This window comes from Lissotriton helveticus, chromosome 2_1 (assembly GCF_964261635.1).
Source record: "Lissotriton helveticus chromosome 2_1, aLisHel1.1, whole genome shotgun sequence".
In the NCBI taxonomy this organism is placed as follows: domain Eukaryota; kingdom Metazoa; phylum Chordata; class Amphibia; order Caudata; family Salamandridae; genus Lissotriton; species Lissotriton helveticus.
In genome coordinates, this window is record NC_136059.1 from 1,161,679,624 (window position 1) to 1,161,692,880 (window position 13,257).

Sequence of the window (13,257 nt, forward strand, 5' to 3'; positions counted from 1 at the left end):
TTTTGCGTGTGAGAAAGTGTCACTCCTAGCCATTGAAATGTCACTCAAAATTGCACTGAAATTATGAAAATGTCACAGTTTGCAATCTGAAACCTTGGTAGCTATGGTGTATGTCATCTTAGGTTGGGCAGGCAGTTAGGTTTGATGCGCAGTGGGGGTGGAAGTGTAAATTATGCAGGTTGATAGACAAAGCACTGACACATTTTACCTGGGCACAAGCAGTGGATTTTGGGACATGTAGTAGATTTAGATTTTCGCAAATATCACGAAGGACGGTTTTAGAAGAGTGGGGTCACTTCGATTGTTACAAGGTTACCAGGGTAGGATGAAGGGGAGGTTACTATTGTGAAAAGATGTCGGAACGTTAAATAAATCACTAATGATTATGAAGTACATGAAAGGAAAGGTTACTGCCTAACACAGCATGGAAGAGGGAGATAAAGGGTTAACGGAGGTGGTTACGAAAAGGAGGAGGGTGAACACAGAGCACTGGTTTTATTTTGGGGATGGGGGCTGTCGAGCCCTGGACCGTGTCATGTATGTGCATGATTGAGGTAACTATTAGCAGCGATACTACGTGTCTCTCGGACCTCTTTCAGGTGCTCGCCGTCCTTTTTCCCCAGCACCACCCCCAGGGGGGCGGCAAGCTGAAGGATAGCCTCGGGCGCCACAAGCTCTAGCTACGCCATTGAACAAATGTAATTTGCCTGAGTTTGTGTGTTTAATGCTGAGCTTTTGTTTGTTCTTGGGCACGTGTTGTCACATTCATTTGTCACATTCTGTTTCCTTTGAGATAAGAAAAGGTGCTTCTAACGCTCTTTACTTGCAATGCTATGGGGGAAATTTCATTCATCTTCTATAGCAGGACTTTAATGGGTTTTCCCCAGCTCAAATATGGAGCCCTGTGTTGCTATGTGATTTGTTAGGTGCAGAGCTGTGGTATTTGAATCTGGGGAACCCTATTCAAGTCCCAGAGGTGCCTCAACTTCTGCATGCGAGGGTTTGTTTATTTACCTTTATTCCACCATGGACGATGGTGGCTTTTATGTGTTATGTTAGCCAGCTTTTAAAAATATTTGTGACTGGACCTCACCTCACAACCTAAGTTTTATTCCCATGGAACAATGTTGCCTTTCAATTCTTTTGTTAGACAGCTTTAAACAATAGTTGTGACTGCAAAAACATAGAATGTGTGCATTGTACATGGGAAAATGTCGCCTCACTCAATGATGTCCTGAGAATAATGGGAACTAGGGGTTGATACTTTAGCAGCTTTTTATCAAAATTAGGCAAGTCGAAATCCAAGATCAAGATCCCTATAAATTAACATTTATTCAAGGGTCATACAACATATATGGGTGTGAAAACTCACACCTGGCAATGACATTTCTATACAAATCTAGTCTGTAACCCTGTTAATTTTTGAAAGAAAAAAATGTTATCGTGAGACGTCCTAAAACAAAACGAAGTGGGTTGGTAGAAGTTTTGCTCATAATGAAAATCCTGGCACACGTGGATATTAGGGAGAAGTTTCAAACAATATGTGACTAGTAGCGGCTTTGGAAAAATATTTTGGGGCATTCTCTTGGATTTGATCTACGCAAAAAAACATGACAGCTACAATCCATTACAATGTTTAACTAGACAGGTGTTCTAATGTTTCCCAAAACCCTGAGCACTGATGAAAACCTAGTCTGCAATGGTAAAATAACGTTTAACTTGTGAGACAAAAGAAAATCCACCAGAGTGTTGCTTTTGAATAAAAAATATTTATTGCTTAATCTTTAAAAAATAAATATTAAAATTCTTCAAGGAATTATAAATTCAACAGTCAATATTAAATATTAAAATAAATAAATATGCACGACATATATTTAAAAAAAATATGGCTTCAGTACACTTTTTCAGAGTAAAATACAATCGGTTTGGCAGTTGGTTATTCTTTCTGAGATAAATATCCGGCAAGATAAAAAAAGGAAATATTGTAAATAACATAACAAAATACTATTTCTCTGCAGCGTTAGATTTTAACGTTTGAAGTGCTTTCATGCATTCCTTGTTTGAAAATTAAAATGAATACACTATTAAAATGCAGAACATTCAAAATGATAGAAAATCTGTTCACGAACCACCATTCAAATGTAATTTCAGAAGGCACAATATTGAAATGTCGCCTTTACACGATCACGTTTCCATCCACACAATAACACCAACACGTAAAGTTAATATTCTAGAAGCACTCTAGCAGGTAAATGTAAATATTCATAGAAATAACAGATAATCTGTGTATCTCCTATCTCTTGGCCATTGTGGACAATGGGTTGCTATATAGGAGAGCCTTTAAGGGCACTGGGCACATTTCGGGGGAAATAGGTTGAATATATGGCATTCAAACATTAATACATCTTTGCCATTCAAATACTTAAATTTAACCTGATAGGGTTACAGCTGTCCTTTCCACATCAACAGTAGCTGGCCATCCCACACTAATGCAACATACACCTAGAGTTTCTTCCATTTTACAATCTAAAGCATAATGAACAGGAAGCGGGCTCTGACTGATTAAGGTACAGACTCAATGCTCCATCACTTTTGGATGCAGAAGTGCGATGTATTAATGACTGTAGACTAACTATCCCAATCTTCTTTTATCTCTTAGTATGGGGGAATCATTTATACTGGTCCCATGTATGTTGTTCAGGATCAAGAGATTTAGGAACGGAAGGAATGAGGCTACTCCATTTTTTTAAGAAAAGATTAAAACGAAACTCCAATGATCGCATCTGGGTGAAGGGTTGGAGAGCCCAATTGAGATCGGTACTTTAAGTGGGTGAGGGATAGTCAGGGCTGATCCCTAGCAAAGCAAATTCCAATTATTGCACCAGGATCGTATGGAGACCTCTATGTCTATGAGAACATCAACTGAAGTCCCTTTTGTGACACCGCAGTGGAGCGAAACGGTAGGTACTGTTGATTATCAGTGATATGCTGCGGCACAAGATATCATGTATTCAATTAATATAACAAAGTTATTCCCCTTGTACACTTGCCTCTCCTAGGGTAGAGATTGCAAACAGTCAAGGTGCTACTCAGTATTAAATTTGCTATTGTCCGAGCTTAGGGCCCAGGACAAAGGTGCTTCAAAAACTGTTAAATACCTATCTATCAGCTGATTTTGGTGATTCTTTTCCAATAAAACCATGTGTGAATGTATAAAGTACAACATTCTATTTCTTATGTAGTAGGCAGCACCCTTACTCTCAGACCACACATCTTGCAATGGTTTCTTAGCTATAAGTCATAGGTCACACCCCTTTAGTGCCCCACCTTTTCCAACTCATTGAACTCACTCTTGACATAGGCAACGTTCTGCAACCACATGCTTGTAAGCCTGGACTTTCAGGCAAACGTGAGCTGATGTCACTGTATCAAAAGATATGCTGGGTTTTAGATTATATCTCTGTCACAACAAAAAAAGGCATAGTGTTCTATAAAAAAATGAGAATGTTAACATTCAGAGAAAACAATCTTCAAGGGTAAACCCCAGACATATTTAATGTTAGCAGCTGTTCAATTATTGTTTTCTTTCACTGCCCAACGGGGGTTAGCCCATTCCTTTTTTTTCTTGCTTTAGGGCCCATAGTACACTTTCACGCGCTGTTGGTGCTTCGGTATTGGATGTTTTGTCATAGGTGCAGAGCACATCCGTATCGGTCTGAAATGTGTGCTCTGCAGTGAAATACATCAGTTATGACAATACACGCAGTCCTGTCCCACAGGTTTTAGTTAGCAGAGTGGGTGTGCACACATTGTTGGTTTTAAGCAGCTTCATACATCCATGTCTCCATTTTCATGTCCAAGTCTTTTCTTTTCCTCGGTTTCTCCTTCATAGGCCGTCGAGTAGGTTTTTTTCATGCTGTAGAAGGAGTAAAATATCAGAATTAAAGTTTTTCACTTTTATTTTTCAAAAACCTTTGACAAAGTTGCATAGACAAATTACAATATAGCACTGATTTAAAGTTAATGGCTATGTAAATGAAGGCATATATACTGCCGCATGCATTGTATTTATTATAGTGTAGTTCCATGTATATTGCAATTCATGCTCCTCATGAGTCTCTGAAGAGCTTTTCAGATGGGTAGAACGCTTTCTTAGAAGGGTGTCGTTATGTAGAGTAGAGGTTGTTTCCATGTAATAGTTGGTATGGATGAAGTGAAAACCTAAAGCAATTTAGCATGAGCCAGTACCCACAGTGTGTCGTCATGTGTATCCATGTGATGGCAAGGGTGGTTGGCTATGGTGGATTCAAACTGTTTGGTTTCTGTAGCAGGTTGGCATGAGTGAGAGTACCAATTATGTTGTGAGTTTCCACGGGTGTAGTGTGCTTTGTGTAAATAGCCACATACAATAAAGGTGGCACAATGGTAAACAATTAGTGAGGAAACCACAGGAGTTAAGCAAACAGCTGTGCTCTTAGTTATGCCTTCAACTGAAACAACAATCTATGGCCCAGGCAAGGACTGTAGTGTTGCTTGCCAAAGTAGTGTCATGCAAGGTCTAATTTCGGAACACCCCTCCACACTAGTGCAACGCAATGTGCTGCAGCATGGAACTCCGCTTTATGTTATGGGTGGGGTCCATAAATGTGTTTAGGCCCAGTAATAATAGTTACAGATCCTATTGGAATTATGGGATTTTTTTCCCCACAACAAGGGCCCGACTCACAAACGTAAGCTTAGACTTAAGTTTAAGTTTACTACTTTTTGATATTTATAAAAAGGTAAGTTACTACTAGTAACTTTACTACTAGTAAACCTACTAGTAGTAAAGGTACTACTACTAAGTTTACAAGCAGTAACTTACCTTTGTGAATGTCAAAAAATAAGAAACATACTTAAGTCTAAGTTTACTACCCTACAGTATTCAAAAAGGTAAGTTACTACTAGTAAAGTTACCTTTGTGAATACCAAAAAGTAAAAAAAATTAGGCCTAAGTCTATTTTGCCTTTGTGAATAGAGCCCAGAGATTTTGGTTTCAGAAATCAAGTGAAATATCCGTGTGAATCTTTGGTGGAAAATGAGGGAATCGATTTGGAAACACTAATTTCTGCATGCAAGTCCACAAAATCATATAGTCCCCTTTATTTCCTTCCTCGAATTGCCACAACCCCTGGTAATGGTAATTACGTGGCAGGGAAAGAACAGGGATTTTAACGGTCAATTTGTAATGATGACCCACATAGTAGTTGTTGTTCCCAACAGGTTAAACCTGTGCAGACAGATGACAAAAAAGGGCCCTTGCCAAGGGGACGACTTTGGGACCCATTACAAGGCATGGAATTGTTAATCCCTGGGTACTCCGAGTATTGAGAATGTAACATTCACTGCAAATACGTGGTCCATTACTTTTAAAGCAACCCAAGAGAACAAGAGTTGTACTTACTGCACTCCAATAACGATGGCAATGGCGATAAAGCTGATGGTTGACAGAAGGACAGCTACTATGGCCAGTGCAGTTGTGGACGTGTCGCTGAGTTCCCCGTTTGTCTTCGTCCTCAAGAACATGTCACTGCAGCGTTGTCCAATGAAATTGTGGTGGCATCTGTAAAGAGGACCAAAATAACCTGGTTAGCAGGAGCACAACCCCACTGTAATGTTCAAGTTACAAGCAACTTTTCACAAGCCATCAATATCATACATAGTTTTTACTAACTGGAATCTACTTCCCTGCTCCACCCCCTAGCTGTTCAAAATTGAAGGGGAGAGAAAACTCTTAGGTTTAACGGTAGTGGGGCTGTAGGAAGGATTATCCCAACAGACAAGAGAAATCTTCATTTAGAGATTTTTTTAAAGTAAGCTGTGCAGATGTACAATTCCAAATCATTTCATATGTAGATTGTATCACATGGAGGAAACTACATATGGTATATGTTGTGCATTGGAGTACACCTGTGAAGCTACAACATTTGCAATTGTTTAGGAATATTGTTGGAATTGTTTCTAAATACATTGTATGTCGTTGGAGGAATAATAAGCGGAGAAAAACTGGGAACATTTCTAGGATGACAAAGAGTCGAATTTAAGTCTGTGAATGCTACTAACTCATAAGTTTGAAGACTTTCACAAACTTTCAAGGCAAATGACTTTGACACACTTACTCCCAACCATTTTTATCTGCACCACTTAAAGTCAAGCTGTATCTTTTTACACCAGTCTGGGTGGTAACAAAAATAAAACAAATAAAAAAATTAATCACTTTTACGTGGTTTTCTTTGTAGGGAGGAATACCTATCCCATTTGCCTAGAGAAAGACAAAAGCCGGGTTTTGGTGAACCCTGACAGACAGGAAACCAAGTCAAGACTTCTGCAAGGCGCTTTAAACCTGTTCACAGAATGGTTCAAGATATTTTCCCACCACTGATGACACCCAGTTCAAACCCAGGGGCATTCGAGCATAACCAGATTTTCATGAAATACTGCCAGCCGTCAAGCGCGGCCTTAGCATTCAAGAAGGAGTCATAGATTAGCGTGGGTGTGATACAACTCGGAAGATGCATACACCTTTACAAGCCCTTTTCTTTTTATTTACAAGCAGATGGAAGCTCCGTTGCTTGTTATGCAGCCTATGCATTCCAAAAACAGTTCATGCATGCTACAATTGCTAGGCGATACAAGTGGGAGATTTGTTGCAACTTTCTTTGCAAGCAAACACCTGTGCTAGGAAAATAATCTTTGTTGATGTCAGAAGCAGAATTTGGGCTCTGGAGCAGATGTATGTCGTTACAACGCATGCTTTTACAACGCATGCCTTTACGACGCAAGTTTTACAACGCAAGTCGTTACAACGACTTGCGTTGGGGGGCGCTGGATAGTGAATAGTTTAATTTACTATTCCAACTCCAGTCCCCGTGGATAGTAGGGAAGGTGTTGGATAGTAAATTAAAACTATTCCCTATCCTAGAGCGCCCCCCAGCGCGAGTCATTGTAAAAGTTGCTTTGTAATGGTAGCGTCGTAAAGGTACTTTGTTGTAAAAGTTGCGTTGGAAACGCTGTTCCCCCTCTGGAGCATTACTACTGAGATGGGGATTGGGATGCCAAGGGAGAAAGAATGATAAAATTGCATGGAAATAAAATGTTTTGCAATCACATTCTAGAACTAACCACTGTAAAGTGCTTGGATGCCCACGGATCAAGTTCGTGCTATATAAAATTCATAAATAAATAGAAAGGGACTCAAGCAGATATGTATTATATCCAAAGGTTGCGAGCTACCCTCTTAGAAATGTGTTTGTGTTGTATGGTGTGTGGATTTCTATTTAGTGGTGTGCACAATCTGGTAAATTTGATTTTGCAGTTACTTAAAATTTCAGGCAAATTACACGTAATTGTGTGCAATACAAATCTGTCATATAGTGTTTAGTGCTACATTTTCGAGCGAAATCCATGAGTTTTTGACGGGGATAAAGATGACGTGGCAAAGATTTTCAAAGTTGGCAGGCCTAGGTACTAGAAAAGTTAGTCACAGCGACGTCTTTGTGAATTGAAGCCTATCTGATGTAGAATTGAAGATTCATGGCTCCAACATTGTACTCCCATTAATGAAAGACTTGTTCTAGAGGATGAACGTGTTTTAAAAATACAACTGAAGGCTCTGAAACTTACATGCACGCTACTTCATTCAGCGCATCCAGGTATCGACATTTGCCGTGAATGCAAAAATCTTTATGCGTCGTTTCGCATGGGCTCTCTTTCTTTATCTTTTTGTTTTCCTTGTTTCCTTGTTTTTTTTTCTTTCTTTCGCCGTTCCTTTTTTCACCTTTTTTTGTGGTCTTTTCGGGTTTCACAGTTTTGGCTGGAAAACAAGACAGGGAAAAGGGTTTTAAAACAGAGTCCAGGACATCCATTTCTTCTATACAGTTTACAGGAGATTTGTTTCAAGTGAAGTTAAGAACATACCAAGCAATGAAGGTCTTAAAATCCGAGGAGGACACAGAGATCATCAGAGGTGAGGAAGCAAGGACAAACATACAAGGCCGCTACCAAGGGTAGGACATGCACTGAACACTAAGATCCTCATTTCAAGTAGTGTAGGGTGTTATTACTTCATGTTTTTCAATGAATACTACTCCGCCCTTCAACAATTGTTACTACGTGTGGTATTACCGGGTGGTTTTACTTCACCATATGAACAGATTACGACCCCATTTTACCAGTCGACTCCTTATGAGCCACTCTGTCATTGATATTAACCCAAACCTTTAGACTGCATTCATTGATTCACACAATCATATGGGTGGGTGGAACAGCAGACAACAGAAGAACTAAATAGCTACATACAAAATCTTATCAAAAACAGTAGGCATCAATGAGACAGCTGCAAACAGCAGTGCCCTGTTTTGTCATTTTAACATAGGTTGTGTAGACATGTACGTGTTATTCTGGGCAGGGATGCAGCTTTACTATTAGTTGACATAATATTGAACTTTATGGACTCCTTGTTTTAGCTAACTCCTGGCTTTGCTAACTTCCGCCTGGTGACCAATTAGCAGGCAAAGGCTTGAATATTGCAGGTACTCTGTCTATATTTAAGTCTGGGCCTATATCCAAGTGGATATTGTATTCACTGAGTGCTATCATTCAACACCTGCATAGTAAGCACACGGGAAAGTAATCATTAACGTGGTTGCCTCACTAGATGAGATGTTGCAACCTCCACCACTAACCACAGTGGTTGGCAAGTAGACTGCGCTACAGGAGGGCTTAACACATTCCAGGCTAAAGGTTACCTGTAATCATACCACAGACTCTAACCTCTACATGGGTTGGGCCTATCAACCACCAGCAAGGAAGTATCTTTTCTTAGAACAGTTAAAAAAAAAAAAAACAGTTCTTCTTAACCATCCTGGACAGTTTCCTCAACATGGACGCTGTTGTTCAAGGAAGTAAGCAGGAGACATGGAAAGTATGTTCCTACTACCAGAGTAAGATGTTTTATTATTCCCCTTAGTTGTTGTCACCCTTATGTCTGTTCAGTTTCCCTTTGTTGAGGACACCAAGTGTCAGTCATTGACCAAGGTCATTGCCAACTTGATTGCATCTGTTTACAACAATTACTACTAAGTTATAGTTAATTAAATTAAAATAGATGTGCTTTGGTCAATGCAAAACAAGACTACTGAATCTGCGCTTTCCTGGTAGATAGACTTCAAGATCCTCATTGCCGGTGTCCCATAATTTGGTCCAATATTTATCGCTCCAGCTTAATAACCCTACTCTGGAGATCAATATTTATCAGGTAATATAAGTAGCATCCAGTACAAGAGTTTCCCTGATAGTGGGGAATAATGTGGAATTTGGTACTTGCAGCGCCAAAATCTGAATGTTGTGGTAAATATTTGGTATGATAAAGTCTGCAAAACATATACTGCGACCCTTGAACATAGGTGTTTAAGCAGGAACTGAAATTATACCATTCACCCGTAAGGAGGTTCCCAAGATGATGATGAAGTACCACTTAATAAAGCTATAGATCTGACATACTCTCATGTCTCCCAGCTTAGCGGATGGAAGGCATTTGTAGATACACCCTATGCTGTAATGGCAACTGCCTACCTCACTACAGAACAATCAGGCTCAGATTCCTTTTAAAGGACACCTATGATAGGTTGTTCCGATTCTTTTAGACACCATACATGGGTGGAAAACATCCCGCCCCCTTCTGCACAAATTGTAAATGGTGTCGGTGGCTGATAACAGAATTAATGTAGGTGACTGAATAGTTCACTCTGTTTTATACACCCTACTGGGGGATAGTACTGGATGAACTTAAATTCTAGCTTGGGAGACAAAAGCTAATTTTGGAACAAAAGAGGTCCAATATTAACAGGAGCGCCACATTTCATTTTACTCCACAGCTATGAAAGCTCCCATGTTCATCCCCCAGTGAGACGGATAACCACCCACAGTTCTCTAATGTGTAGAACCACACTAGTTCAGTGGACTTGCAAATACCTAATTTTTTCCAAGTCACCAGGCTTAGTCTGTCCTCTCAGACTAGAGTTGGATACCTCTAGCAACTGGCCTTGCCAAATATTCGGTTTAAAAGTATCCTACTATACCACCGTGAAAAAAAGAAAATGTAATCTCAGGAAAACCTCGTTCTCTGACAGGTTTGACAAAAGAAATGAAGGAATCAAGCCACTCAAGAAATGCAGCATGAGAAAAAAAAATGCCCTTGTCCTCTATGCATCCATCTTAAACAAAAGCAGATGTCCAACTTACTTTGGTTTCCACCTTCGGCAACCAGTTCAGATACTGAGGGGTCGTCCTCGGAGTCGTAGTCGCCTTCCTCTTCAAAGCTGCCCCCAGACGGGAGCTCGGCCCCATCCAAGCTGCCATTTGCATGCAGGGTGACGTTATTCGCCGATTCGGTGCCGGGGAGGGTAGACCCAAGCACTGAGAACCTGCATACTGGAGAAAGAAAAAATAATGACAATTAAAGCACGCACCGCCAAAGCACAAGCGATGTGATAAGAAATTAGCCCTACTAAATACCATAGAGCAGGAATTTAAAGTGCGCATTAGACCCCTAAAGTAGGAGGAAGCTGCGCATCTGCAAGTCATATGGCAGGGATAGACCTGCATATGATCCTCGAATAAATAGTAAGGTAGTCTAATATAATCACAAGAAACGAAATATTCCAAAAACATCCAAGCCTAATTTGCACATTTTTTTTTGTAAAGAAGTTCTACTAACTTCCCGTTCAAGGGGGGAGAAAAAGGTAGCAGGAGCGGCAAATAAACGAAACCAAATAATTCAGAATAGCATTTTAGAGTAAGCCCAGGCATCCCGCAGCTGATGCTCCGCCGTTGCGCTGAAGGCATGCAGGCGGGTGGAACGCCACCGGGTCCGGCCAGGCAGTCGACCACCGGGTCCGGCCAGGCAGTCGGGCCCGGGCAGCCCCAGGATGCTCACACGAGGATGCCAGCAGCCTGGGCTTCGCTCAGAGGTGTATAAGGCACCTAGCACCCTTCACAATCCACCAGAGAGAAGTGTGAGCATCGCCAGGCCCACCCAGAGTTGGGGCAGGGGGGGGCGCTGCAGCTTGTCCACTGAACAGCGAGACTCGTATCCCACCCCGGTGTGGGGCTGTGGTGCTGCCGTTTGTCCATCAGCAGCCTCACTGACCAGCGAGTGACTCACGTCCTACCCATCCGTAGGACATTGGACTGCGCGTGTCCACTGACAGCCTCACAGCCTGACTGGCCCTGTTGCACAGCGGTGCAACAGGGACCCCACAGAACTGCGAGTGTCTCACATCCCACCCCGGCGGTGGGACCGGGCACCGCAGTCTGTCCACTGGCAGGTTCGAAGGACAGCGATGGTCTCTGATGCTAAGCAGCAGGGGTGGCTCAGCTTCTTACCGAGAGAGACAGCCAGAGTGCACAACAGCAGCCGGCAGGGCGAGAGTGGCAGGGAAGCCATGTCTTTCTTGTGAGTCTGGAGAGAGGCGCGAGTTCCTGGCGCAGGTGTCTAGCGCGCGGCGGGCTTTGAACTCGTTCTGCGACACTCTCAGGGCGGCAGGCTTCCTATAAAGGGCACAGCAGGGGGCGGGGCGGTGACGCACGAGGGCAGCGGCTACAGGTGTGACCGCCGGGGATGAGGGCGGGTGCGGGGAGGGGCCGCCGCCAGGTGACACGCGCGCTCACGGATGTGCAGACCCGAGTGACTCAGCCGGGGGAGCCCTGGGGGACGCGCAGGGAGGGGTGGGGGGGACGCTGGGGTGTCAAGAGGTAATGGTGCTGAAGAACTCAGACACAAGTACGTACACAGGAAGCAGCCGCTCCGAAAAAATGTAGCCCGGGGCAGAAGGTTGGAACATTCAGGGTTGGGCTTGCATATCACCTGTCCTTCCTAAACCGGGGCGCCGAGTCTTTATCTGAAAAACCCTTTCTTATTGATAATTTTATAGGTGATGTGTCCTGCTTTTTTTTTGTAGTTTTCGACCCTTGACTTTATTTTAGGCCGGACGTTCTATACTAGCATCACATGCCATATCTTAAGAAAAGACACCCTGAGTGAAAACTCACCTGGATTCCTAGAAAGAGTTTCGTCTGGTTGCAGTGAACACACTCTTCCGGAAGCAGTGATGGGCAGGCGTCTTTACTTTGCTAAAGCCATACCGGAAATTCGAAAGCTGCGCTATTTTCTGTGTGTACTTACTTGTTCTGAAACTGAATAAAACGTTGAACTTTGCATCGATGTCCCTGGATTTGATTCCTGTAGCCACGTCGCATCACGGGTGCCCCACGCCTCATTAGAAATGCATGGATGCACCGCCATAGACGATGTAAATAGCGCGATGAACGTTCAAAAAGACTGTTCCTAATTTACCAGACATAACATAAGTCAAGGGCAGAAACTGCTAACAAGCTAAAACCAGGTGTGTTGGCACTTAGGACGTGTGATTTCTTGTTTGCACTATGCCCTTTAGCCTCCTGTTTCAGTGACCACGGCACGCAATATTGTCCTAGCACGATAAGATATTTGGACAGTTGTTTAATTTATTTCATGCATTATTTTGGTGCTGGACATTTTAAACAATACAAACGTCACAAAACTGCATCTGCATTAACATACACAAATGCGGAGTTTTAAAATACAACACATATAAAATCCTTTTTTAATGAAGTGTATGCTTCCATTTGACAAAAGTAATATTTCGTCCAAGATACCTCGCTATTTCATTGGATCTATGAGCCCTAATCCATTTTCCAAAAGAGAAATTAAGTTGCTACATTCAGCATGTTCCTCAATACAAGCTACAATTTCATATACAATATTCGAGTTCAAATTGTTCATGGGCAAGGCCCTAAAAGCAAACGGTCATAAAATAGAGGTAAAAGTCCATCCAAATGTAACTAAAAACAACAGTTTCGTTTAAATAACAGAAATAAGATGCCAGCTAGCCCAAACAGATAATCATGTGGAGTCTCAGAATGGGTAAAATAAAATAATTTCTGGATTTAGAGAACAAAAAAAATAAGACATTTTACTATACAGTGATTGAGCCGCATCACCACAAAGCCTAAATGTTCCCCACTTCTCTGTCTATTTCTAATCAAACATCTGTAAAATCCAGAAATGGTAATATACCAAAGCGGAATGCCACAAATGTCGCCGCGCCCTGTGTTTTATATCCTCGTCCAAAAAAGACTGCAATGTAAAACTGTTGCAGATATGGGCATACTGTGACA

At 41.9% G+C, this 13,257-nt stretch overlaps 1 protein-coding gene across 1 annotated transcript; it reads right to left on the reverse strand.

The window, feature by feature from the left end:
- Positions 1 to 1,749: 1,749 nt before the first annotated feature.
- LOC144818517 (amphiregulin-like) lies at positions 1,750 to 11,565 on the reverse strand. Its single transcript, XM_078676010.1, has 5 exons — positions 11,425 to 11,565; positions 10,282 to 10,470; positions 7,663 to 7,852; positions 5,444 to 5,602; positions 1,750 to 3,916 (listed from the first exon to the last, which is right to left on the reverse strand). Exons 1-5 carry the CDS (start codon positions 11,483 to 11,485, stop codon positions 3,829 to 3,831), a joined length of 687 nt encoding a protein of 228 aa, XP_078532136.1. The 5' UTR covers positions 11,486 to 11,565; the 3' UTR covers positions 1,750 to 3,828.
- Between the last annotated feature and the right edge of the window lie 1,692 nt (positions 11,566 to 13,257).

Coding starts and splice junctions, on each gene's coding strand:
- LOC144818517 (XM_078676010.1), bottom strand. CDS start 11,485: ATGGCTTCCCTGCCACTCTCGCCCTGCCGGCTGCTGTTGTGCACTCTG. Junction 7,853..10,281: donor TGCCGAAGGTGGAAACCAAA/GTAAGTTGGACA, acceptor CTTGTTTTCCAG/CCAAAACTGTGAAACCCGAA. Junction 3,917..5,443: donor GCCATCGTTATTGGAGTGCA/GTAAGTACAACT, acceptor CTCCTTCTACAG/CATGAAAAAAACCTACTCGA.